General features: G+C 49.6%; 2 protein-coding genes across 2 annotated transcripts in view; both read right to left on the reverse strand.

Moving 5' to 3' along the window:
* LOC144093904 (uncharacterized) overlaps window positions 1-26,611 on the reverse strand; it is a 174,821-nt gene that overhangs the window by 64,022 nt on the left and 84,188 nt on the right. The window lies entirely within an intron of this gene.
* Window positions 17,993-25,918, reverse strand: LOC144094396 (cytochrome P450 3A31-like). Its single transcript, XM_077628361.1, has 6 exons — window positions 25,821-25,918; window positions 23,888-24,048; window positions 20,897-20,988; window positions 19,008-19,151; window positions 18,710-18,872; window positions 17,993-18,121 (listed from the first exon to the last, which is right to left on the reverse strand). The coding sequence occupies exons 2-6, from the start codon at window positions 24,026-24,028 to the stop codon at window positions 18,044-18,046; spliced, it is 618 nt and encodes a 205-aa protein (XP_077484487.1). The 5' UTR covers window positions 24,029-24,048; window positions 25,821-25,918; the 3' UTR covers window positions 17,993-18,043.

The following is a 26,611-nucleotide window of genomic DNA, read 5'->3' on the forward strand; positions in this document are numbered from 1 at the left end:
CTCCCGTGCTCCCTACAGCAGCAGTCGTACTGGGTATACTTAGTGTGGTGCCTGTCGTTGATAAAGCAGTGTGACGTAGGCAGGCTACGGTTTGTAACTCGCGACCAGTTGATCTAACCCAGAATAGCGGCTCGTTCAACAAGAATTCTGGCTAGTATTCCGTTCACCGTTCCTGCTTATGTGGGCATTAACCCAATAAGCATAACACGTCATGCCCTTATGGCTGAGCTTAACGTGTCTGCTCGAGTTGCAGTATGAGCACCTGCTTTCGCACGTCTACGGCAGCGCTAAACCCCTGCCAATATTTGTTAATATTTGTTACGATGCTGCTGTGAAGGTGGACTTGAGTATTGCAGCCTGAGCAGTAGGCCTCCTCTGGAAATGAAGGCGAGGAGCGGCGCGAACTTCATTCTCGATCCTTATATTATGGCCAGAACTTCGTGAGCCGGCCGGCCATGAAAAGTTTAAATTGTGAATATTTAAAAAGGAAATAGCATGAACTGTATACGAAAACACAAGAGGATCACTAGGGTCGCAAGCAAAGCGGCGCTGAGGCTAGTACGAAGAACCGCTTACTATCCCAAAGGCGTGCAAACCCCCTTGTATTTACGGGAAATCCGTTCGCTGCACCTGGATCTTTCGATACTTAGCCGTCTATAGACCTCATTGAAACTCTAGGGGCGGGGGTTCATCATTATTATCATGACTGCACCCACTGCAGGGCAAAGGCTTCTCCCATGTCTCTCCAATTAACCCTCTCCTTTGCCTGCAAACTTCTTAATCTCATCCGCCCACCTAACCTAATGCCACCCCCTGCTACGGTTGCCTTACCTTCGAATCGACTCCGTTACCCTTATGGACCAGCGGTTATCTTTCCTTCGCATTACGTGCCCTGCCCAAGCCCACTTCTTCCTTTTGATTTCGACTAGAATGCAATTAACCCCTGTTTGTTTCCTCACCGACACTGCCCGCTTCCGGTCTCTTAACGTTACACCTATCATTTTTATATACACACCTCTCTGCATTGTCCTTAACTTGAGCTGAACCCTTTTCGTTAGCCTCCACGTTTCTGCCCCGTACGTGAGTGCCTGTTAGATACAGCTGTTGTACACTTTTCTCTTGAGGCATGTTGGCAAAGGCCATTCAATCATTTATTCATTTATTTACCCACAGCGACACAGTGGCATTATAGTAAAGGGGGTAGGTTGTACAAAGCAAAAAAGAATTATTACAAGGGCAGTCACAATGAAAATGCAAACACTTCATTGTCAGTAATATTAACAAGAAATGAACACATTCATGACGTGAGAGAACCTGCCATATGCGCTCTACCACATTCTTATCCTTCTAGTTATTTCCTCACATGAGTCGTATCAGCTGTCACTACGTGCTCTGAGTAGATGTCCTCCTTTACCACTTCCAACACCTCGCTTCCAATTGTGAACCGTTGTTCCCTTGTTAGACTGTTTAACATTGCTTTCATGTTCTGCGTGCTAATTTTTAGATCCACCGTTCTGATCTGCCTGTTCAACTCATTGATCATGATTTGCAGTTCATCTCCTGAGTGACTCAGCAAGGCAATGTCATTAGCGAATCACAGATTTTTTAGGTATTCTCCATTAACTCTTATTGCCGACTGTTCCCAATTCAGGCCTCGGAACACCTCCTGTTGACAGACGGTGAATAGCATTGGCGAGATGGTGTCTCCTTGCCTGACGCCCTTCCTTATTCGAACTTTATTGCTGACTTTATCGACGACTATGGTAGCTGTACGGCTGCTATATATATCTTCCAGTATTTTGGCATGAGGCTTTTCTACACCTTGATTTCAGAGACATAAGTCGCGCTGAAAAGCCCGTCAGGCATGTCGAACACGTTGTGACGCTCATATTCCTCGACGTAGGCGCTGGTCCGCCAGTGCGAGAATAGCGCTAGGCGCGTCTATGCAAGTGTCACCATGGGCGCATCTACTGCCACCAGCTGGACGTCATTCCCCGCGGCTGTCGTTGCCAGAAGCAGCGACCAATGGCAGAGGTCCAAACGAAATGGAAAGGCAGCGAAACGTTAGAGTACGCGGCCTCTGCTTGGTTAAAGGGGGCCGGGAACGGCACTTAGTGGCAATCCATTCATTCTCAGTTTAATTTGGCCGTGACGTCAGTCGTAACGAAAGCAAACGAGGAAGCAAACGGCCGTCAGGGATACGGCCGGCCTAGTTGCGTCAGAGCCGCTGGCCAGCCTACTGGTGTACTGCACAGACTTAAGCCGGGCCGGGCCGGGAAATGAGCTGTTTCGCCGGGCCTGAGTCGAGCCTGGGCCGGGCTCGGGCTTAAAGTTGCGGGCCTAAGTCTGGCTGGGGCCCTGCAAAAACAGCCGACTTTTCATTCACTATTGAAGAGTGAAGTACACAGCTGCGGCGTTGAAGCAGCAACACGGATGAACAATGAGTAAAGGTACGCGCTTAGAAAAAAAGTTAAGCTTGATTGAATAACTTATTTATTGATTTCTCCGCCCCGGTGGCTTAGTAGTGAAGGCGCTTGATTACTGAACTGGGGAACCCGGGTTTCATCTTAAACTCGGCGGCCGCATTCCTGTTGAGGCGGAAAGCATGGCAGCCACGTGCTTTGAGGTGCCAGTGCTCGTTGAAGAGACTCAGGTGGTCGAAATGATCCGGAGATTTTTGCTTCGGCGTCCCGCATAACCTGACTCCCTTTGGGCCGTTAAGCCCGAAAAACATAGCCTTTATTTTATAGCGGTATTTTTCTTACGTGAGAAAATTTACGAACAAACCTCTACATCACCAGTAAGTGTAAACTTCAACCGGTCTTATTTGGCCATTGATCGTTCGTCTTCCCGAAACATAAATGTACGCTATTAGAAATTAATTGGGGAAGAACGCATCCCTTTAGAACGCTTATAGTCTTCAAACACACACCGCGAAATACTGTAAGTATAAGTACTAAGTATAATCATGAGCAATAAGTTTAAGCACTTACTTGCACAATGAAATAGTTTACTAGTTCTTTCTAAGAAACATCAGATGTACCACAGTTTTGTGGGGCTGCTCTATTTAAATAAAATTAAATTAAAACTAATTTTTCTTCACGAATGTGCAGTTTTGGTAAATTATCTTCGTCCCTCAACGTGTATTTGAGCCGTATAATGGAGCAATCACTATTCAAGACCAAAGACAAGGACAACCGTTATTTGCGCCTCAACTAAATATACAGCTTCACAGATCCTCTGAATGATCCCCTAGAGGGCTAAAAGCACACGCTATGCCCTAAAGACTTTTGACGGGTGTGTAGGTTACAGGATTTTCTGGCCTAAACTTGCCACGGTGCCTGTACTTCCGCGACTTCGCGAGCTCATAGCGCCAACAAGCGGCATGCGGTTGAAGCGATTGACGTCGAGCGTGCTGAAAACTCATGGACACGTGGCGCATCCTTTCGGTCGACCTCCTAACTACTGCCCTTTGTTGGCGGGAGAAGCGTTTTGGACCGGTACACTCGCATTTCGGGAACTGTCTTGCTCGGAGCAGAATAACGTTGCATTCGTAGAAGCGCTCATGTAAGAAGCCGTAACTACAACCGAGCAAAGCCCTCGGCGTCGACATGACAAATAAACATGTTTCTGATTCTGTCTTCACACGTCACTGGAGTAGTCACGGATGAGCGGCTTATAGTGAGCACGTTTTTTATATTCAGGCCTAGTGCAAGGCATAATAGAAACAGTTCAGTGCGCTGAGAAATTCTCTGTGTCTGTTGATATTTCACATGGAATCGCGCGCAATTTCAGTCAAGGTTGTTTGCTAGTTAGAATTGTGGCTGAGCCTGAGCACTTCATGATGACTTCTGCAGCTTTAAGCTGCCATAGCACGGTGGTTATGTTAGTAGCGCGCTATATCTTCGCGCGCATAATACATCCAAAAAGCTGCCTCTCTAAAAACTTTAGCTCCGCGACTTAACTTGCGATGGCATGAAACAGATGTCATGGGGCCGATCATTACCGCGGTTCTACCACGCAATTCATCCACTTATAATCATTGAGAGCTTTATATAAGGGTGCAATATTCTTTCCTTGCATCAATACTTGCTCGTAGCGTGTTGCACGCTTAGATATACAGTGCTAATTTTTCTTTTTATTCAGTGCAGCCTTGAGAAACACCAAGGCAATATGTAACAGATTATTTCTACTGCAACAGCGTTTTCCTCAGGCTCCACCACAGCTGAAGAGTCATTGATATTATTTATAGAGCTTGCAATATGCCCCACGGGGTTGGACATTTGGGGCTGCAAACCTCCATGCAAGGGAAAAGCACGGTGTCAGCATCCGACTAGCAATCAAGGGAGTAAATGTTTTGGATGACATAGGTTGGTCCCGAAAACTGTAACCCAATGCCCACAACGATGCCAGCGCAAAACTACTACTTTGTAACCGACCTTACTTTCTGATTAAGTATTGCTCACAGGTTTCTTCTCTTTTGAACATAATTTGGCGACTGGCACCTTAACTGCAGAATACAGCTACTAGATCCGGGCCAAACAGTTTTTTTTATTCAAGAAATGTGCCATGAGGCTTAAGTTGAGATAGGGTGAATGGAAGGCAGGAGATAGAAAGTTAGAAGATGGACATGATGGTGAATGAACTATCGACTTACGTCACTGTCAAAGGAAAAAAACTCTTTCAAATCGTAATTCACATTTCATCAAACCGCCATATAAGAGAGGTATACTATATTAAGCAAAGTTTTTTCCATTATCAGGACTTAAGGGCGCATTCCAGGCAACTTATCGGACAATGTGAAATTTGGGTTTCCTATTGTAGCATAGCTACAGTACGGTAGCATTTCGAGCCTTCAGCGTGGCGACGCCGTGGCGGTGCCGGCGCTGCCATCCGGTGGCTGCGCCGCCATGCAGTCATGCGGTCGGTCACGTGGTGCGGAGCAGCTGCTGGCGGCATGGCGCCTTGGCTGATCACGTAGTTCGTCACGCGGTTGTTCACGTGACCAAGTTCCACCCGGCCAGCTGCAGCTATCGCGTCACTCCAGGTTTAACCAAAACTAAACCACTGCCGATCTTTTTGTACAAGAGATAGCACAGACACTGCAGGACGCACATCGCTTTAACCACTCATAAGCATACAACGATGCATACCTCTAAAGACGATAACTGGCGTGTTAGCTGTGGGATGTTTGAGATTTATAAGTCTCCTGCCACCGCTCCGTTTATTGATCTGATCCTTGGAGATTAGAAATTATAGCTTTTGCTAAAACTAGCCATGTGAATATCACTGCAATCACTTTGTCAGTGAACAGGCTTAATATTGTCATAAATAGGTTGCAGAATCAAAGGGGGCAGGCACAGGCCTCAAGTAGCAGTGTTCCAGCTGCAAAAGCACGCGCGTCTCACTTCCTTGTCCTCAAGGCACCGCCCGGGGACACCTGGCAGCATTATTCCCCCTCCCCCCCCCCACCCCCAAAAGAAAAAGAAGCAAAAACAGGGGCGCACATGGTGAGAACGGGATACTAAAATTCCTGATCCCTCCACACATCACATCAATTCGATTTCTTTGGGTTCCTGGGCACAGGGGTCTTCTATTAAATGAATCAGCTGATGCTTTAGCGAAGGCAGCCCTGAGTGGACCGATTGTTGACCTGCTTCCAAAAACTGCTTACATCATAATAATAATAATAATAATAATAATAATAATAATAATAATAATAATAATAATAATAATAATAATAATAATAATAATAATAATAATAATAATAATAATAATAATAATAATAATAATTGGTTTTTGGGGAAAGTAAATGGCGCAGTATCTAGTAGTAGTATGTTTATTTGGCCATATTATATACAATATGCCCTCGAGGTGAGGCTAAAGGAGGTAGACCAAGCATACCTCCTGACAAGGCCTACACCCCGATCACACATCATGGAAAACGGGGGCCGAATGGACAAAAGATAAAAAACAATGAGCAAACATGATCACAATAGAAAATAGTTATTGATAGACAATAATAAATATCAATTAACAATAAACGAAACATTTCATAATATGCACATTCAAAAAAATAATAAAGGAAACAGAACACAAACACACACTCAAAAAAAAAACTAAGTATACAGAATTAGCTGAAATTTAACCGGGGGGGAAAAGAATCGTCAGTTTTTTCTTGAATACAGACACACTATAACTTTCTAAAGCAATCTGAGTAAGATACTGGTAGGCATTACACAATGTTATAATTTGATAATCGGTTGTTTGTTTATATCTTTGGACACCTGAACCACGCCGTAATGGAAGGGATAAAGGCGGCACGCTTTCGACGGTACACTGTAATGAACGAATTGGGCGCATCAGCGCTTACTTCCTTGGACGACTTCCAGCACCTACTGTTCCCTTGGAGAAGCTCAGTCTGGCGATCGCGCAATCTTGAAGTTTCCTTCACGAGGCTTCGTTGCCGGGTGCCGCAACTAAATTTTTACCTCTACAGGCCTGGTCTGGCGATCTCCCCATTGTGTCCGTATTGTGCGGAGCCGGAAACAATAGAGCACTTTCTTTTTTTTTTTGCCGTCGCTACTCATCGATTAGGAGGCGACTATTAGAAGTTCCAATACAGAATCTCAGTTTGCGCCTGTCTTCTGCGGTTTTTCTGTCTCTTGGCGCTTCTATGCTTGGCCATACCAATGGGAATGTTTTCTCTGCCGTTTAAAATTATCTCCTAGAATCAAAACGTCTACCATCACGAGCTTTCGTCCTGCCCATCCCATTATCAGCTTCTGTATTTCGGTTTTTACAACCACTTATAGTAATCCCTACCCCTTCTTTGCCTAAATTTTAGTTTGTATGACCCCCCTAACCTCCTGCAACCACCTCGGCTACGGAAACTGTGCGATCCAAATTTTGGTAGGTCATCCCATGCTTGCTACATGCAACTGGTCATTTAAATAGTCACCGCCTGGTTATGGCCAATCCACCTTGTGGGTATGTGCCATTGTGTGAGGTCAACAGCAACAACAAAAACAAGAACGGGAGGAAGGAAAACAAGCGATCACGGGCCGCCGAACGGCTGCGGGCAAAAATGAAACAAAAGAAAACGCAAAAGAGGCGCCCGTTAGTGGGTAAAGTAAGGCGTAATACACAGTGCGTGCACGACCTCAGGCTGAGGTCGACAGCGCGAACTCGGCAGAGTGCCATCGGGGAGGACTCCATACGTCACATCCGTGATGCGGCGCAGCACTGTGTATGGTCCAAAGTAGCGGCTCAGGAGCTTCTCCGGCAGGCCGGGGCGACGTACTGGAGTTCATGCCCAAACTTTGTCGTCGGGGTGGCACTCGACGTGGTGATGTCGTTGGTTGTAGCGTTGCGTATCTGTTGCCTGCTGCCGGCGAATGTGCATACGGGCCAGTTGGCGGGATTCCTCTGCGTGCCGGGTAAATCCTTCGGCGTCTGGCGTGAGCGCCTGGTCGTCAGGGGGACACGGAAGCATGGCGTCTAGCATCGTTTGTACATCAGGCCCGTATATGAAGCGAAACGGCGCAAAGCGAGTCATTTCCTGAATCGCCGTGTTATAGGCAAACGTCACATATAGGGGGATGTCGCCCCAAGTCTTGTGCTGTACGTCGACGTACATTGCGAGCATGTCCGCTAAGGTTTTGTTGAGGCGCTCTGTGAGCCCGTTTGACTGCCGCTGGTATGCAGTAGTCTTGTGGTGGTTGCTGTGACTCAGCTGGAACACCTTGTGCATGAGCTGCGCTGTAAACACGGTGCCCCTATCGGTGTTGACGGAGGACGGGGCGCCATGGCGTTAAACAATGTGGTGTATGAAGAAGCGCGCTATTTCAGAGGATGTACTGCGCGGCACCGCCGGGGATTCAGCATAGCGCGTCATATAATCAGTCGCAACTATAATCCACTTATTGCCAGGATACGACACAGGAAATGGGTCCAGAAGATCAAAGCCGACTTGGTCAAAAGGTGTGCGAAGTGGCGCAATGGGTTGGAGCAAACCTGCGGGCTTGAGCGGTGGTGACTTTCGACGCTGGTACTCGCGGCAACCTCTGACGTAGTGGCGGATGGATGGAGCCACAAAGCTGCGCCACCTAATGCGCGGTGTTAAAGAGCAGCTTTTCGTCGGCCTCGGGCGCAGCCTCCCAAGCACTGTTGCCGAGTTTCTAGCGGAGGCAGTCACGATGGAGCATGTCCTCCGGCAGCGTTCCACCCCGTACGACCGGCCAGTCCTTGCTGCTTCTGTTACGGAGTCCCTACCGGCTTTCAACTGCAGTACCAACTTTTTCCGCGACATGATCCGCGCTGTTGTTTGTGACGAGCTAGAGAAGATTTGTGGTATATCGCAGCCAGCGGCTGGCTCCCTTATGAGCGTTATCCGCGAACAAGTGCAGCAAGCTATCAGGCCTCCGTTACTATACGCGCCGAACTACAGCCTACCCAGAACGACTACTGCCGTTCGACATACGCTGAAGCTCTGCGACGCCCTGCCCCAAATCCAGCGGCAGTTTCTCCCAGCCATCACGACGTCCTGCTACCCTCCGTGCAGCCAGGGCAGCACCGCATCCCGAGTGATCGACAATCTCTGCGCAGAGCGGACGTCTGGCGTGGCCCTGACCGCCGGCGTTTGTACTTCTGCTGTGGGGAGCCCGGTCACCTTTTCCGCCGATGCCCATATCGAGAGCTTGGCCCGCAGGGTGTTTCCTCCGATGCGACAAGGCCACGGTTCGGCCAGCGGCCCCGTGAGATTGAAGAGTACGTAACCCAGCAACCTCTGCGGTCCATGGCGCGCCGTTAGTCCCGATCGCCGTCACCTCGCCGATCATTGTTTTCACCGAATGCGCAGAACGCCTCGCGAGCGACGGCGGACCGCTCGGCCAGTTCTCGCCGGGAAAACTGAGGACAGCGACCTCCGGGGGCGTGGTCGCTGGATATCGAAGCTGTAAAGACCCCCTGACGACGCAGACGACGCAGACAACCGATTAGACAGCTTTGACGACGTAGACAACAGCAACTGTACTAAAGGACCGTTTCTCCCTCAACATACCCGTGCTTCTCGATGGTCACAGCATTAGCGCGTTGGTGGACACAGGAGCGGAGTTTTCAATTATCAGCAGCAAATTGTCAGCGCTTCTGAAGAAAGTTACAACTCCTTGCTGTGGCTTGCAGATCCGGACGGCGGGGGGCCATATCATTACTCCGCTTGGACAGTGCACGGCTAGGGTCCAGATCAGCGACTCGACGTTCATAGTGTGGGAAGCCTGCTAGATTCCCGCCGTGGCGTCTGCGCGGCATCCCGCGTCGCCCTCTTTCCCTTTCTCCCGCCTCGGGCGGCGGAGAGACGGCTGGTGGCTAATCGCTGTCATTCGGCCGCAGCTCCGCCCCCGGCTTCCCAAGGGCCTTTGCCATTGGTGACTTTTGGCGGGAATTCGGGACCCGTTTGGGGTGGTCGCGCGACCTTCCGAGCGGGGCCGAGAGAGGAGAGGAGACCCCTCCGAGACAGCGTAAGGTGCGTACGTTACTGTTCGTCCGGGCCGGCCTCTGCCGTTCGGACCAGTTCATACTCGAGCTCGCCAGCGTGGGTCCTTGATCCGCCGCGGCTCGAGCCTGTCCAGGGGTCCAACGGCCTCTGACAGGCGCACCTTGCGTTGACTGCCCACTCTCTCTCGCAAACGGCCCAACGGCCGACACGAGAGAGATCACAGCACTGCCGCGGGGACAATATCCTGCAGCGGCGTGCTAGCGGCGCGCATTTCTCTTGTTGCCCCGAGCGCGCACCGGAGCCTTGCTCTGAGCGCGCCCCGGGACGGGGTGACTGTTGAGTGTGTGTATGTACCGCTGGAGGACGGCGTCAATAAACGTCTCCTTCGTGAACTTGGAGGCCTGTTTCTTGCGGCGAGCCGCTCTCCTCTCTTCAGAGGTTGAACGCCGCCGCAGCGGTGCCCCAGGGTGCGTGTGGTGACGGCTGATCGGGGCCCTTGGCTCGCGCGAAGCTCGAACCCGCGGTGGGTAGTGGCCTGTGCCTACTGAGAAACCCACAACTGGCGCCCAACGTGCTAAGTCACTGGCTCTTAGCCTTTGATAGCATATTTGCCGAGCAGGTCGCCTTGACGATCACGCTTGCGCACCATGTCTGCCACCCCCATCGGGGCACTCGGCAGCTACGTGTCGGCTCCCTTAGGAGTCGAAGCGTCCTTTGATCCGTTGGCGGCTGTTTCTTCAAATAGCCAAACACCGTGGTTGGCCGCGGCCCCCATTGGGGCATACGGCGCTACAACCCCCAACGTCGATCACGCAGCTCCCATTGGAGCTGTATCGGGAGCACCCTGCGGTGCACCCGTCAATCACATGCCTCCGCTGTGCGTGCTTTGCACCCAGTGCGAAGGTGGTGCGTGCGACGCTGCCGCAACCGGCCGTCCTGCACAGCAGCAGCCGTGCCCCGCGAGCAGTCAATTCTGCTCTGGGAACGGTGAGGCGCTGGCCCGGCTCCCTGTGGAAACCGCGCCGCTCATCGAACTGGGCGCCTTGCCTCCTGCGTTCGTGCAGCCCGCCCAAGCCTCCTCCGAGGCCGGAGCGCAGTCGCTGCCCAAATAGCGCGGACCCGAGTTCAGTTGCTAGGGTTCATGCTGGGCGAGGGCTCCATTGAGCCCGATGCGGACAAACTCCGAGCCATACTCGAGTTTCCCGTGCCCAAGGACGTACGCGGCCTCCGCCGTTTTCTGGGAATGGCCAATTTCTATCGGTCGTTCATCCCGTCCTGTGCCCGCGTGCAGGCACCCTTGACCAAGCTCTTGGGAAAGACTGCCGCGTGGCAATGGGGGCCTGAGCAAGAGCGATCCTTTCGCCTCCTGTCTAGTGCCATTGCCGAGACAGCGCAGCTCAGGCTACCCGACCTGACCAGACAGTTCGTAGTCCAGACTGACGCGAGCGATCTGGGTTTAGGAGCAGTTCTCCTACAGGATTTCGATGGCGTGCTGCAGCCGCTGGCCTTTGCCAGCCGCTCCTTGCTGCCCTCGGAGAGGAATTATTCCGTGACCGAGAAGGAGTGCCTCGCCATCGTGTTTGCACTGCGTAAATTCGACGTCTACCTTGACGGAACGCAATTCGTGGTGCAGACAGACCACAGTGCGCTCAGTTGGCTGATGCGGCTCCGCGAGCCTGCGGGTCGGCTGGCGCGCTGGGCTCTCCTGATACAGCATTACGACTTTTCGGTGCAGTATCGAAAGGGGAGCACGAACGTGGTAGCTGACGCGCTATCCCGTGCCCCACTCGCCAGCGGCGCCTTGACGCCAGCAGGCGGAGCGGGCGAAAAAGCGGACGAGCCGCCGGGCGGCAAGGAGGGGGAGCCCGCAAACGGGCTAACCCATTCCGCTAACCAGGCAAGCAGCGCTTCGCAAAGCGGGCGGGAGGCAAAGCTCCGCGTGAGCGCCTCGGAGACGCCGTCGCGAGCGGAAATTTTGGCTGCAAACCTGAAGGGGGACGAGACCAGGCCCCCCTCTGGGGTAACAGGAATCGTTTTCAGCCGGAAAGAGCTGCTGAAAGCCCAGCAAAATGACCCCATGTGTCGCGAGATGAGCGACGGTCTCAGGGAGACGGAGCGCCGGGACGCTACTTGTATTGTAGCGGGCGCAGGGGGTGAAAGCCAGCGTGTGTCGCGGCGAGCCCCGGGGGGATTCATATTTGCTGGGCCATGACGGGCTCGTGCTGAAATACATAGCCACCGATGATGAGTCCATTGATCTGTTCAAGGTGGTTATCCCCAAAAGTCTGAGAGGCGCACTGTTGCGATTTTCTCATGACGAACCACTGGCCGGTCACCTGAGTGGCTCCAAAGTTTTTGCAAAACTGAGTCAATCGGTGACGTGGCCCGGCATGAAGCGTGACATTTTCCGCTATTGCCGTTCCTGCCATGTCTGTCAAGCGGTGAAGTCAAGGGGCGGCAAGCCGCCCGGAATGATGAAACCAATTGACAGTGTGCGTCCGTGGCAGATGGCCACCTGCGATCTGATGGGGCCTTTCCCCAGGAGTAAGCAGCGCAAAGGCACAACTGGTGCTGCGGAACGCAACCGTACCGAGCACCGGTACAATCTGAGGCGACGGTCACCGATGTGATTGATGCCGGATGGCGGACTCTTCCGCAACCGAAGGCACGCAGCCTCAGCTAGCTGGCGAGCTTTCTCGCCGGGCCCTACCCCAGGTGAAGCACGGCGATTTCTTTTTTGTTTTGTTTTCCGCATGCTCAGTTCCAGCCTTGTGCAGTTATTTAGTCGTTTGTTTGTTTTAGTCAGTCTTTAACATGTTTTTGTTTCCAGTTTATTCGTTGTTTCTCCTAACGTTCCGAGATCTGTACATATGTAATATACGTTTGCGTTGGCGTTCAGTTTTTTTTAAACCAGACTTGTACATATGTAAAGTTCAGCCTACTCGCGATTGCACTTTTCTTGTAGCGCAGAGATGGCCTTCTTTTGTACAGCGCGCCTTCTTTTCATTTATGTTCTGACCCCACGGGTGCGGCGAGGAAGAACACGGGACCGGTTGGTTCGCGGAGGGGTCGGCGAAAGTCTCCCCTTCCGGCTGGGGAGTGGTTTGCTCGTTAAGGAGCGAGTGTCTCGCAGCATGGTCTTTGTGTGGCTATGGGGAGCGTGAAGAGTGCGTCTGAAGAGTGTGTCCTTTGACCCCTGCCACGGCGCCTCGGAACGATTCCGACAAGCGGGTCGTTGTGACTGATCAATGTCCGCTTCCGTGCCGGTGCGTGCCTGGGATGATGTGCGTGTTCCCAAGAACAAAGGCAACGCCGAGAACGGGGCAGGAAGGACAGCACCCTTTCCCGTGCGGGTCCTCTTCGGGATCGTCGAGCGTCGTCAACTTCCTTACGCTCAACTGTGATGACCTTGTGGATAACATGGGACCGCCGTCAATAAATCGTCTACCGGGACCCTGAAGGCAGCAAAAGCGTGAGTTGGCCGCCGACAGGCCCATTGGGCCTCGCCACCGAACATTATGAGGCTGCAGGCCACCTGTAAGCTGGCCTTGTGTACAAACAGGCCACCTGTAAGCTGGCCTTGTGTACAGTGTACAGTGTAGTTAGTTTTTTTTCTCCTTGGAACGTATGCAAGTGTTGTTTGTTTTCTGTTCTTGTTTGTTTGTCTTTTGAGTGTATGGCTGGAACTGAAGTGTGGTAGTTTTATGTGGATTAATTTTTTGTTTTTTATTTTTTTTTGCCGCATGCTTTCGCCGATGGGTAGGAGGGCATTTAAGGAGAGGAGGATGTGGGAAGCCTGCTAGATTCCCGCCGTGGCGTCTGCGCGGCATCCCGCGTCGCCCTCTTTCCCTTTCTCCCGCCTCGGGCGGCGGAGAGACGGCTGGTGGCTAATCGCTGTCATTCGGCCGCAGCTCCGCCCCCGGCTTCCCAAGGGCCTTTGCCATTGGTGACTTTTGGCGGGAATTCGGGACCCGTTTGGGGTGGTCGCGCGACCTTCCGAGCGGGGCCGAGAGAGGAGAGGAGACCCCTCCGAGACAGCGTAAGGTGCGTACGTTACTGTTCGTCCGGGCCGGCCTCTGCCGTTCGGACCAGTTCATACTCGAGCTCGCCAGCGTGGGTCCTTGATCCGCCGCGGCTCGAGCCTGTCCAGGGGTCCAACGACCTCTGACAGGCGCACCTTGCGTTGACTGCCCACTCTCTCTCGCAAACGGCCCAACGGCCGACACGAGAGAGATCACAGCACTGCCGCGGGGACAATATCCTGCAGCGGCGTGCTAGCGGCGCGCATATCTCTTGTTGCCCCGAGCGCGCACCGGAGCCTTGCTCTGAGCGCGCCCCGGGACGGGGTGACTGTTGAGTGTGTGTATGTACCGCTGGAGGACGGCGTCAATAAACGTCTCCTTCGTGAACTTGGAGGCCTGTTTCTTGCGGCGAGCCGCTCTCCTCTCTTCAGAGGTTGAACGCCGCCGCAGCGGGGCCCCAGGGTGCGTGTGGTGACGGCTGATCGGGGCCCTTGGCTCGCGCGAAGCTCGAACCCGCGGTGGGTAGTGGCCTGTGCCTACTGAGAAACCCACAATAGTTAGCTGCCTGGTGCTCCGCGACTGTTCACGTGACCTGATTTTGGGCGTAGATTTTCTCCTTGAGAATGGTGCTGTTATTGACCTGAGTCACAGGACCGTTACGTTTTCGACAGCGGAAGCCGACGACACCTCCGACGTTCGGCAACGCAGCTCCGACCTTCGTATTTCCACTGAAAGTGTCTTGATACCGCCGCGCTCCAGTGTTTTTGCAAGAGTCGAATGCGATGCTGGGCTACGTGATGAACCTGCAGTCGCCGAGGGCAACCTTTTCTTGCTGCTGACACATGGCATTTGCGCGGCCCGAAGTGTTGTCCACCTCCGTAATGGTCGGTCGGAAATTCTTATTACTCATTTTACGAAAGAACCTCGTCACTTTTTCCGAGCTACTGCCGTCGCGTGGCCGATCAAATGGCTGATGTTACTGAGTGCTTTGAGTCCGAGGCCATGGTATGTCCGGACACGTCCCTGCATCGCATCGATATCAGGTCCGGCCTCTCAGCGACTCAAGAGCACGACCTCCGTGCCCTACTGCTCCAGTACAAAACCTGCTTCGCATCCTCCTCGAAAGTGCGGCAAACGTCGGTCACGAAGCATCGGATCATCACTTACGATGACACTCGCCCCATGCGACAGCAGCCGTATCGCATTTCCCCGAAGGAACGCGACGCCATCCAAACGCAGGTGAAGGAGATGCTTACAGATGACATTATTCAGCCCTCTAAGAGCTCGTGGTCGTCGCCCGTCGTGCTTGTTAAGAAGAAGGATGGGGCACTGCGCTTTTGCGTTGATTACCGTAAGCTTAACTCCATAACGAAAAAGGACGTCTACACCCTGCAACCCATCGACGACTCGCTCGACAGACTTCTCCGCGCCAAGTATTTTTCGTCGATCGACCTAAAGAGCGGACATTGGCAGATTGAGGTTGATGAATGTGACCGCCAAAAAACTGCCTTCATCACACCGGACGGCCTATAAGAATTTAAGGTGTTGCCCTTCGGCCTTTGCTCTGTGCCGGCGACGTTTCAGCGCATGATAGATAGTGTCCTGGCTGGCTTCAAATGGCAAACTTGTTTAGTTTACCTAGATGACGTGGTGGTGTTTTCAGAAACCTTCGACCAACACCTTGAACGCCTGCGGACCGTGTTGGATTCCCTGCGGTTGGGCGACTTGACACTTAAACCCGAGAAATGCCACTTTGGCTACAAAGAGCTCAAGTTTCTCGGCCATGTTGTGAGCGCCGATGGCATACGACCCGATCCCGAGAAAACTGCCGCCGCAGCCCAGTTTCCCCGTCCTACTACAAAGAAAAGGCCCCAGCGTTTCTTGGGTTTGTGCGCCTACTACCACAGTTTTATCGCCGACTTCAGCAAGGTCGCTGAACGCTCACCCGTTTAACACGTGACGATGCGCCGTTCGTCTGGACTGCCGAGCAACAGGCTGCTTTCACAGAGCTCCGCCAACGGCTGCACACTACCCCGGTGCAATACCGCCAGCAGGTGTCCCCGGGCGGCGCCTTGAGGACACGGAAGTGAGACGCGCGTGCTCATTCAGCTGGGACACTGCTGGACCGCTTGCGGCCTGTGCAATGCCCTTTTTGGTTCTGCAACCTATTTTTTTTAATTGGTTTTTGGGGAAAGGAAATCACGCAGTATCTGTCTCATATATCGTTGGACACCTGAACCGCGCCGTATAGGAACGGGTAAAAGACGGAGTGAAAGAAGAAAGGAAGAAAGAGGTGCCGTAGTGGAGGGCTCCGGAATAATTTCAACCACCTGGGTATCTTTAACGTGCAATGACATCGCACAGCACAGGGGCACCTTAGAGCTGGGTAAATCGCCTTGGAATATGTCGCACACCCCTCCTAACACCGAGGACCCCAGACCTCTCCCTGCCGACACGCCATTGCACCGGGTCAGCAGCCGAAATCTTGGACTGCCCCCTGAGCATAGGCTATTGGAGACAACCTCGCCGCCTGGCCGACTACCCCCTGTGCTCAGGTCATTCGACTCTACCTATGCGCCTACCCCTCAACCAGTCACGCAATAGCGCGCGGGTCTCACTTCCTTGTCCTCAAGTCGCCACCCGGGAAGACCTGGCCGCAATATATACCAGGATTCTACAGGGACCTGGAAGTAAAACCAGAAAGCAATTATCTGGATACCTCATGGAAAAAGAACGCTTGAAAATCATGTAAGACCAAATTTTTATGGGTAAGATGCAAAGGTTGCGTGACTGCGTCACCCCATTGTGGGGTATGTTCCTACAGTCACTTCACAAGCAAGCTAGTTAATGAAAGGAGGAGGAGGAAAAACTTTATTCAAGGCGAGCACTAATGACCAATGAAGGAGAGCGCTTGCTCTGTTAAGACCCATTGTTCATCTGCCGAGCCCGAGTGAAAGCAAGCTATCTAGGAAGGAGGAGGAGGGAAGGACAAATAGAGAGAGGTGATTATAGCGTTACATGAACACAGAATGTGTTGCCTGTCCTGATCTTCGGACAGCTGGGACAGCTAGCTGTGCCATGCCATGAAAGTTGTAGAGCGTTAGTCGGGCAGGAGAGTGCTGGTTAGATCTTTGTGAAGGACGTGTTCTTGTTCAGTGCTGAGAGGTCGGTGAAGCTCAGGCGCTGCCAGCACTCCACGTCGTCCAGTCCGTGCAATATGTATGTCGACGTATCAAGGGAACATGCACGCAAGACATCAAACTTGTAACGTCCACGACAGCTCAGGCACAAAAGACTCCCAGTGCATGAAGTAAACATGCAGTACATAACATGAGTTCAGTACCTTCTGCTGAAATGAGAAAACAAGTTAAAAGTACATTATATTTGACACACGGCGCCTCGCATCCAGCTTTGACCGCTGTACACAACCGAGTGGAAATTTTGCCCATAGCTCAGAAACCTTGCCAACTGGCCCTCGCTCTGTGCTATTCTAGAGTGCTGCATTTTCCTTTGTCTCTTTGTATTGAATACCCACATTTTTCTGTCTCTAGGCGTCCCTGGCTGCAGACTTCCACGCCGGAGGTCCTGGTCCGTCAAACCACCGACCTGCTGGTGGTTGTTGAGATTCACAGATAGCGTGTTTGGGGTTTAGAGCAGGAACGAGGAAGCGTGGGCAGGATTTAGAGCAGAAAACAAGGAAAAAGGAGGCAGATGGCTCCTTCCTCGGGAGTCTCAACACATTGGCGCTTCTCGAACGGAGCGCTGATACCCGAAGAGCGGCAGTGTTCTCGTAGCCAGGAAACCCGCCCTCAAAGTCTCTCGTAACCTCCCTTCAACCGCGCCTTAACGGAAGAGGAAAAGAGTCTGGAGGGCATACAATTAAAGGCGTATATGTCGTTGTTTTGAGCCCATGTTGAAAGTTAGCCTCCAACTTGGATGAGGAGGAGGAGAAGGGCGAAAAGGAAGAGGCAGGGAGGTTAACCAGAAGAATAGACGGTTTGCTATCCTGCACGGGGAAGAAGGGCTTGAGGGGAAGAAAAAATGAAGGAGAAAAAAGAGTAGCAGAGAGAAGAGGAGAGGTGGTAGAGTAGCCTCCAACTTGACTTGCACGTGTTATCTATATGCAAAGAGAAATCACCCGGAACGAAGGACGACAAATGATTGTGCCATAATTTTGATACGGATGTTGTCGGGAAAACTGGCGCCACATGAAGGGCGGCCAATGGCGAGTATATAAAGACAAACGACATGCATAGTATTTCCTGAAGTGGCGTTGCTTGGTTTCCTGTGTGAGTCATACGGCGGCTTGTTAACGTCGCCCTTTTCTTTCTTGTCATCGCTGAGATTTTGAGCACCACCTGCGAGTACAGACAAACACACACGCACACACGTTGCCGGCATTGATAGTAATGGGACTAGTCGTAAGGGGTAGTCTTCCTTCAATCTCGAAGTACTTTCCAAAAGTAGCTGTTTCGACGACTTCTGACATTGATGTGATGAACCCAAGAAGGTATGGTCCGTTGGGCTACTCTCGTTTTCTGATTCCCACTTTGATTCCTTTGGCAGTGAGCATTCCGTAGCCGTTGCGGAATTCCAGAGGTACCTGGAACACGGGCACCACATAATGGACAGCAACACCTCCGCAATACACTGTGGCCTGGAGATGGCCAGAGCAAACACGATATGTGAATACTTCGCAGCCCGCTGCATTTTTTTCACGGGGCTTGTTTTAGCGATATCTTTTTGAAGCTTAAGCGTTTCTAATGTCCTACCTCATATCCACCGCGGTAGAAAATTTTTTGGCGCATGAGACGCGCATTTTTTGATCGCGCTACTGAGAACGGCCGCTGGACATGTCTAATTCGTATAGTTTAGTCGTTCGGATCAGTCTCTCTGCTTATACTTGACATTACAGCCTTGCTACACACCTCAGCATGTAAATCTCACTACAAATGCTAGGTACCTGCTTATAATAATTTATGTTCATATGTTCAGCGTGTGCCTTTGCAGCCCCTAAGCATGCTTAAAACAGAAAATTGGTGAATTGCGACAATTTTCGCAAATTCCCGATTGTGGCTGATGCTACTGGGCTCGGACTTTAAATGCCTCTATGCAAGGCTTAATGTTTTTTCTCGGACAATCCATGCGGAAAAAGGTATGAGATCAGTAGAACAGGTGTGTCTATACTAACTTTTGTCTGCTCAGTGCGAACGAGCAGAACGTTCCGAATGTTGTGGAGCACACAAAGCTTCACTGTGTGGAGTGCGAAGTGCGTGGCGATGCAGTTGCGCGGACCAGCTCCGAATGGAAGGTATGTGTACGGTTGAATGGAGGCCATGTTCTGTTCGTTGAACCTGAAACAGGCATTCACAGACTTACTGAGGCCCAAAGCATGTCTCAAAAGTGGACAATCACTGCAGAGACAAATGGACTACAAGCAGGATGGAAACTACAGGACTGGAGGGACCAGCACGGAGCTTCTTTCTAACCTTTCAGGGTTGTAGGTCAGCGGGTCTGGAAAGTACTGCGGGTCGTGGTGCAAGGCATAGACAGGAACTGTGACGATGTCGTCCTTGTTTACTTTGATGCCGGTGTCTGCGAAAATGTAGTCTTGGCAGGGTGCTCTCTCGAGTCTGAAAAGAGTATGAGAAAAATTCATGTGCGACTCTACTATTGGCCTTTTCTTAGCTCAAGTAGCTCTTGTACTGGTTGAATTCGCGATAATGGCGCTACCTCATACCGTGTTACTGGCAGTTACTGTTTAATTTCTCCTCCGACGTAATACTACTGGCAATTTGAGGTGCTTGAAATTTTCAACCTCAGACACTTCAAGTGACTGCAGAAAAGTGTCGCGAAAGGACATCTTATATTCAGTCGAAAAGGAATTGATTTGTGTACTGTGCCAGCTAGTCTGAATTAGAAGGAAATAAAACGTCGTTTCTTTTTTCTTTTATAAAGTTTGTAAATGCAATAATAATAATAATAATAATTGGTTTTGGGGGAACGGAAATGGCGCAGTATCTGTCTCATATATCATTGGACACCTGAACCGCGCCGTAAAGGAAGGGATAAAGGAGGGAATGAAAGAAGAACGGAAGAAGAGGTGCCGTAGTGGAGGGCTCCGGAATAATTTCGACCACCTGGGGATCTTTAACGTGCACTGACATCGCACAGCACACGGGCGCCTTAGCGTTTTTCCTCCATAAAAACGCAGCAGCCGCGGTCGGGTAAATGCAACCGCAATACAGTTTTTTAATGCTGATCGCATCGAGAACGTGCGCAGTCCTAATCTAACTACTTCACCAAAACATTCATAAACAATTATGTGAGGAATCTGTTCACTAATCTGGCAATCCCGGCCTTTTCTAACTCCACGAAAGTATCGATACCTATGGTAGCTTTCAACTACAAAGTATCTTCAATGAAATGCGTAAACTGCTCAATATGGCAGTGACTAATCACGGTAGATATGGCCTCAGATACTAGAAACTTTTGGCTGCACACAGAGAGAAATTTTCCACTGATTATTTTTCTGCTACTTGTTACTATTGCCCAAAGCGATAAATAGAAAGACGCCATGAATAATAATAAAAAAAAACTACGGAACGGCTTGCCGGCTAGGCGTTGGAGAGAATAGTAAGTCTGGTCCGAAAGGTACGCATCGTATTGTAACTGTACTCAACGAAACTTGGAATCGATCGACCAAGGTCAACTTTGAAATTAGTTTTCACTTGCACAGAAACTTTACTCAAGGCTCACAGAGAACTACAAAAAATCGGTCTCCTTTCAATCGCTTTTTCAAATACGATGCCTCAAGCGTTCGCTCATCGACAACCTTCTCGCCACTCAACGAATTCATATGAACGATGACACGCGCAATTGCCCAGCTGCTTTAATGTTCAGCTGCTGATTCCAAGGTCCTGTTTGCAATCCGAACCGCGACGGCCGTATTTCGATGGAGGCGAATTGTGAGAGTGCACGTTTGCTGTGTGATGTAAGCGCAAGTTTAAAAACCCAACATGGTCTAACTTAACCTTGAGGTCTCCACTACGTCGTCCATATAGCCCATGCATCGCTTCGTAGCGGTAAATTTTACAATTTACAAATTCTTAGGAGCAAGAACTCTACTGATTGTGGCTGCAATGTAAATTACTGAAGGAGATCGGCGTAATGCCATATTTGTCAGAATGCGATCGGAGCACAATAATTTCTTGAATCGAAACGAGCCAAGCGATTTGTGTTTTCGTAATGCTAATGCTCTTTTGCTCCTGTCGGTACAGTGCCCAGATGTTAACTCTTTATGGCAGTTTGCGGGCGAAATTCATGTTGACATAGGAGCTGTACCATAACAATCATCATCAGTAGCGGCAAACATTACCGGGGAACAGGCGGGTACATGCGCAGCGACTCCGAGACAACGCAGTGCAGATACTCAAGCTTGTTGACCTCATCAATGCCTGGGCGATCACCCTGAAATACAAAATGAATGTATATTTTTTTATGCAAGGCGTTAAGCACCGCAAGCGAGAACTGCATTGACAGCCATATATTGACAGCACTTGTACACTAACGCTTTCAATGCATTGAATTTCAGTGGTGCTGAGTAGCATCTTGTGAGACCTGGCAACTTAGTACCAAAAGACATGTATTTCATAGTCGCTGCAAAGGTCGAAGGTCGAGCTTCGTGAAGCCATCTCCCTCCCAAGCTTATTGCAGCCATCTCCCTCCCAAGCTTATTGCAAGTATGACCTGGTCGTTATGCAGAGAGAGGAAGCTTTATTATCAAGGAAGGGTGGAAAGATCGGACAGAGGAGCATGTCTCTGGAAGGCAGCTCGACATTAAAATGACATTAAAATGAAAGCAAAAAAATGGTAGGGTTTTAAAGCAGTCAAACTACGTAGACGTTCGAAAGCTGGTGTTCAGCCTGATTGGCTCATGGTTTTGCTTCGATGGTTCGTGGGCGCGTCTGGTGACGATATTAGACTCAGGTTAAGCTCTGGTAAAAGTTAAGTTGATGTCATCTGTTCGCGCCGCAGATGGAAGTTGATGCAGACGACGATGAGCAATGCACAGCGCGAGAGTGTGTCGCAGTTTAACACGAGGCGTAATCGGCTGCTGCGATAGCATTGACAGTAAAGAATACAAGCGGCGATAGCATTGTGGAGCGGGTCCCGGCCCTTCAGAGCTATGCTCACAATTTTGTTCCGCACCACTTATCACTTTTTGGTAGAGCGCAGGCCTGCAACATGTTTCTGGCAACAAAAACTTGTTACGTTTTGCAGGTGCTCCAGTGCGCGAGACACTACATCCAAAACTTTCACCGAACATTTGCGACGTTTATATAGTCCTCCAGTTTTGAGCCGATGCGGAGCGATAACCTATAGAGTCTTGTTTCTGCTGGCGGACTAGGTTTCGCACATCCCTATTTATTATAGTTAGTTTCACGTTTCTTTTTTCTGTTACAGCTCCCATCCAGTTATTAGGGCATCCCTGCAAACGAACTTTGTGAACCTTCTTCCCAAACTTAGTGGTCTCTTGTAATTTTATCTAGCGGCCCATATTATTAGGTATTATGAAGGAAGTTTATGACTCGGTGCGTTTTCTGGAAATTCTCTTTTCTCTATGAATACAAATTCTCTGTTTCACACAAAAAAAATTATACAAAGGATTGATATGTATGCTCTTTTTGCCTCCGTTGTATCACTCACTCTACTCTAATTGTATTTGTCATGATGTTCTGAGACCAGTACGTAAAATCCCGATTTCACCTTTGTACCAAAAGGTTTTTCAGTTTTTCAACTACCCGCTGAAATTCTACCTGTCAAAATGTGGCTTCGCAAAAAAATATATTTTTTTTCTTCTGTTAATCGCCGGTTATGTGATGCACCTGAAACCATCGAACAATGTTTTATTGGCTGCAAAGACGCGATATTAAGTTGGGACATTCTACAAATGACACTGAAGAAAGAATTTGTTTTGAATTCTCAAAATGTGCGTTACCTAATGGCCATCCAATATGACCACGTACCCGTTTACGTGATTTTCCTGCTCGGGCTGCATAGCCTGTGGAAAACGCGCATGTTGGACCGGAATGCTGAGCCTGTCCTCTCCCCCGCACACATTTCGGCCAAGTGGTGCACCAGCTGAAAGGCGCTTACGAAGACAGTGACTATCAACCGGACTGCTTCCCGTTATTGATGTCTTGTCTTTTCTTGCCACCGTTTTAATTAAGTTGTGTTAAGACGCGTGTTTTAGTTGTGTTGTGCTGTTTTCCCATTTAACTTGCTCGGCTACTGGCTTATTACTTTGTAAATAATGTATACAGCTCTTTCCTGCATATAAACGCGTCTAATAAATATCATGCTAAAAAAAAACTTTGTGCTCCCATGCAGTCGCCAACGAAGCTGACCTGTTCCAACTGCCCTGTGTTCAAATTCCAATTCCGAAAAAAATTTGTTTTATTTATTGGTTCATTCAAGGCGAGGTCAAGTCATCCGCATGAATCAGCTTCGGCAGCTTTGGTGGTGAAGTAGAGCTTTCTCTCTAAAATGTTAGAGAGCGAAAATGAGAGGTGATGCCTTTATAACTTCATGAGCCCTACGCAATATCAATTCAAATGCACAACACGTATACATGCACCAAGCCGTATAGTTTACTGGTTTGAGAGCCACAAAGAATGGCTGACGTTCCAGATGGGCGTCAAAAGTGCTCGACAAAATTCCTCTACAGCTTGTGCTGCCTCAACCTTTTCACATTCGCTCTGCATGTACGGGATAAAAAGTGGGCTAACGGTAAGGATATCTCAAAAGGTTTCTGAGAAGTAAATTGAGGCCCTGCGTTATGCCAGTACTCGCCCGCGAATTGGTATCATGCACTGGCTGCTGAAGCTTTGAGGATAAAGTGCTGCTTAGAACAACGAGAGTAGCACGTACCAAACTATTTACCGGAGAACAGCTTTTAGTGATGGAATGCAGCGTGGGTCAGATACAAAGCGCGGGCAGGTATCTTACATGAAATAAGAAAGCTAAATTCTAGCAGTTCTTCTGTGCAGAACAGGTACCAGTGGTTGACGGTATGTTAGTGTGGAAGTGCGCACACGGAATGACGGATTACGCAATCAGCAGTGGCCAATAATTAGTGAAGACGAGGGGAAGGGGGAATGTTTTGCAGCTGTCCTAGGGTAAGGGAAGGTACAGACAACTGGAGATCAGCGGTGAAGCCTTTCCTCCTGCAGTAGTAGCGAGACTGATGATTTTGATGACGAGCTCTTGAAGCTGCTGTTACAACTGCCGTGATTACATATTTGCGGTCAGTGAAGACAATGTTGACATAGCAGTTAGTCATGCAGCGAAGAATGGTGGCACATACATGAGCTGTGAAGCACTCGTCCACTTCCTTTCTGAGCTTCTCCTGCACGTCGGGATGAACGGCCAGCAGGTACAAGGTGAAGGCTATGGCACTTCCAGCCTTCTCTTGACCGCCGATGAAGAAGAGTATGCATTGCGCCATGGCCTCCTCTTCAGTGAGTTCTACGAGAAAAGGCGTAAAGACAACAACGATGAGAGAGGTTGGAAGTGATTAACCTTTGATTCGTCTCACCTTTGACAGCTTTTGTCACCGCGTAGACATTTTGAACACTGATCCGTAAAAGATTCTCAAAGGCGGAAAGCTTAGTTAAACCACTAACACTTATCCTATGTGGCTATAAATGTGCTGCCGCGAAGGTTACTTTCTTTAGTTTTATCTATGCTAGAAGAGTCCTGATTGCACTAGAATGACAGTGAGCGCGCGCATGAGCTTCTGCGGTCGTATAAACTTTTTTGGGTATTTTAGGCCATCTTCTTTAAAATATTCGTTACTTTCAGCTGGAGCATCCGGTATTCGTGAGCACATGCATAACGACTTGATGTAAGTTATAAATTCGTAAGGCATGCAAGGGTATTACACATGCTGTTCAGCAAACAAAAATAATAAAAATTCATAACTTGCTACAAATAAAGAGTGGAAGCAGTTTCATTCATTCGATGTGCATGGATTGCATGACTCCTAGAATGTTTTAGCACGGCATGGAATCAGGCTGACTTTGCATATGTGCTCTAAATGCGATGATACATATGAAGGCAGAGTAAACAATTCGCTGCGTAAAAGATCGTGATAAAATATTTTATAAAAATACACAAAACTCTGAAAGCTTGCAATGGAGTGCAAGTAGGATTTCAGGGTAATTATGAAAAATAAAAAAAATATTCATTTACAGCCTGCGTTGCTTTCGAGTGATGTATCATCGACAGCAAAAGTGGCGTATAGCACGTGAACTTACACTAAATTGCACGATTGCTCCAAGAGTACTATGCATGCAGTTTACTGCTCATCACGTACATAGCAATTTCGCTCCTCATGGTATACACATGTGGTGCGCTAGAAACGAACAACAAAACGAGAAATACATAAATGTGTATATACGAAAACAAGTGCTCGGAAAACAACGAAATAAATAACAAAGCAGGGGCCCATTGAGGGAGCCGTGAATGGCCACAAGTTATTTCAGAACGCTTTCTGAATGAACGATGCTGTTGACACCGTCCTGCTGAGTGCTGCGCATAGCAGCTGAAGCGGGACACAAGGGTCATTGCATCGCAAACCCATCGCGCCACGAGCATTCTCCTTCGATATTAACCTGAAATTAACAATTAGCTCACCACCTTAACCCACCCCCACCTTTTATATTAGAAATAACTAGTTTACCACGACCCCGGTTACGCCGACGGCGACACTGAAGCCAGATACGGGAGCCTAACAGCTATCGCTGTAAAATAATGACTAGAAACTACTGGTTCCATCCCATCTCTTGTTTCTTTGGACGGCTGTTAGCGTCATTAGTTTCGTGTTTCAAGAGTCGCACTTTTGCTTTTCTTCCAGGCTGATAGCATAACAAGTACAGCAGACCTCGCAGTATAAACTACAAATGCACTATAAGTAGCTTCAGTCTGTCAGCAATTCAGTTCAACCACGATGCATGTAGCACTCGTTGTCTAGTTGGACGTCTCCAGTCGTCCATCACTTTGGAAAACTACGGCACCGGCTAACACACGGTAGCGCCACTCACGCCACAGAGCGGGCCTAAAGCTAAACATGAGGACACTCATCAGCATACGTAGCTTCATTAATGAGACTCGACAAGAGACATTAGTGGTGAAGGGGAAGGGGCCGTGCATTCGGTTTTATTGGTGGTGTGCTGCTTTTTTGTGTTCTTCTACTGCACCCACGACACTAATAATTAAAAACACCGTTGCTTTCATACTTTCCGTCGTTCCTGAAGAGTCCTCTCTCTCAATGTCTGAGTTGAGGTTGAAGAGTCGATTGTCTCTGTCAGTGCTGCTTTCCGGTGTGTTTCCGCCTCTTTCTTCATGCGCATTCATTAGGAGTCGGAAAAAGCTTTCTTCTTGCTAAAGGATTTACAAAATGAAAGATATGACAGTCAGCACAACGTGTACGTTCAGGAAACGGAAGAAACTTTCTTACATCCTCTGATTTGTTGTTTATTATGCGCTGCAAGACGTCCCTGAAGAACTGGAGCACGCCAGGCGGGAGGAGTGAAAGGCTTATCATCTTCGCGAACTTCGGGAAAATAAATGTAAATCAGGAAAAAAAGAAAACAGTGTGTCACAGGTAACACACGTGATTTATTACTACCATATAATTGAAGACAATACCGTTCGCTGAAGGTGTAGGGACGTAACTTAGAGTTATCGACTACCCGCATAAACTCGCAGCGCGCAATTCCTCGAAGCCTAGCGTTTAACTAGCGCTATACGCACCTACCGGCTGTGCGAACTGCGAAGAGTGCGATCGCTGCCTGAGACGCTAACTTGACAATTTCTTCACTACTAACTTTCATGTGGGCAGCCGTGATCTCAAATTGTTTAGCGCACTTGGCCTATGTGCATATGAGCAAACCTTGTCGGAACATTACACACCTCAATTTTAACTGCTAGCTTGAATAATGCCAAGCAGTAGTGTGCACCTTACCTCATTCCCACTGGTAATTAAATGTATTCCGCTCACTTACTTGCCCTTGGCTACGCATCAAAT

The sequence above is a fragment of the Amblyomma americanum genome, chromosome 6, assembly GCF_052857255.1.
Source record: "Amblyomma americanum isolate KBUSLIRL-KWMA chromosome 6, ASM5285725v1, whole genome shotgun sequence".
NCBI lineage: Eukaryota > Metazoa > Arthropoda > Arachnida > Ixodida > Ixodidae > Amblyomma > Amblyomma americanum.

Bases quoted from the DNA above. Each gene is read 5' to 3' on its own strand.
- LOC144094396 (XM_077628361.1), bottom strand. From the start codon at position 24,028: ATGGCGCAATGCATACTCTTCTTCATCGGCGGTCAAGAGAAGGCTGGA. The intron at 20,989-23,887 runs GTATGTGCCACC...TTTGTATTTCAG, and splicing joins ACGAGTGCTTCACAGCTCAT to GGTGATCGCCCAGGCATTGA. The intron at 19,152-20,896 runs GTAATGTTTGCC...TACTCTTTTCAG, and splicing joins ATGTACCCGCCTGTTCCCCG to ACTCGAGAGAGCACCCTGCC.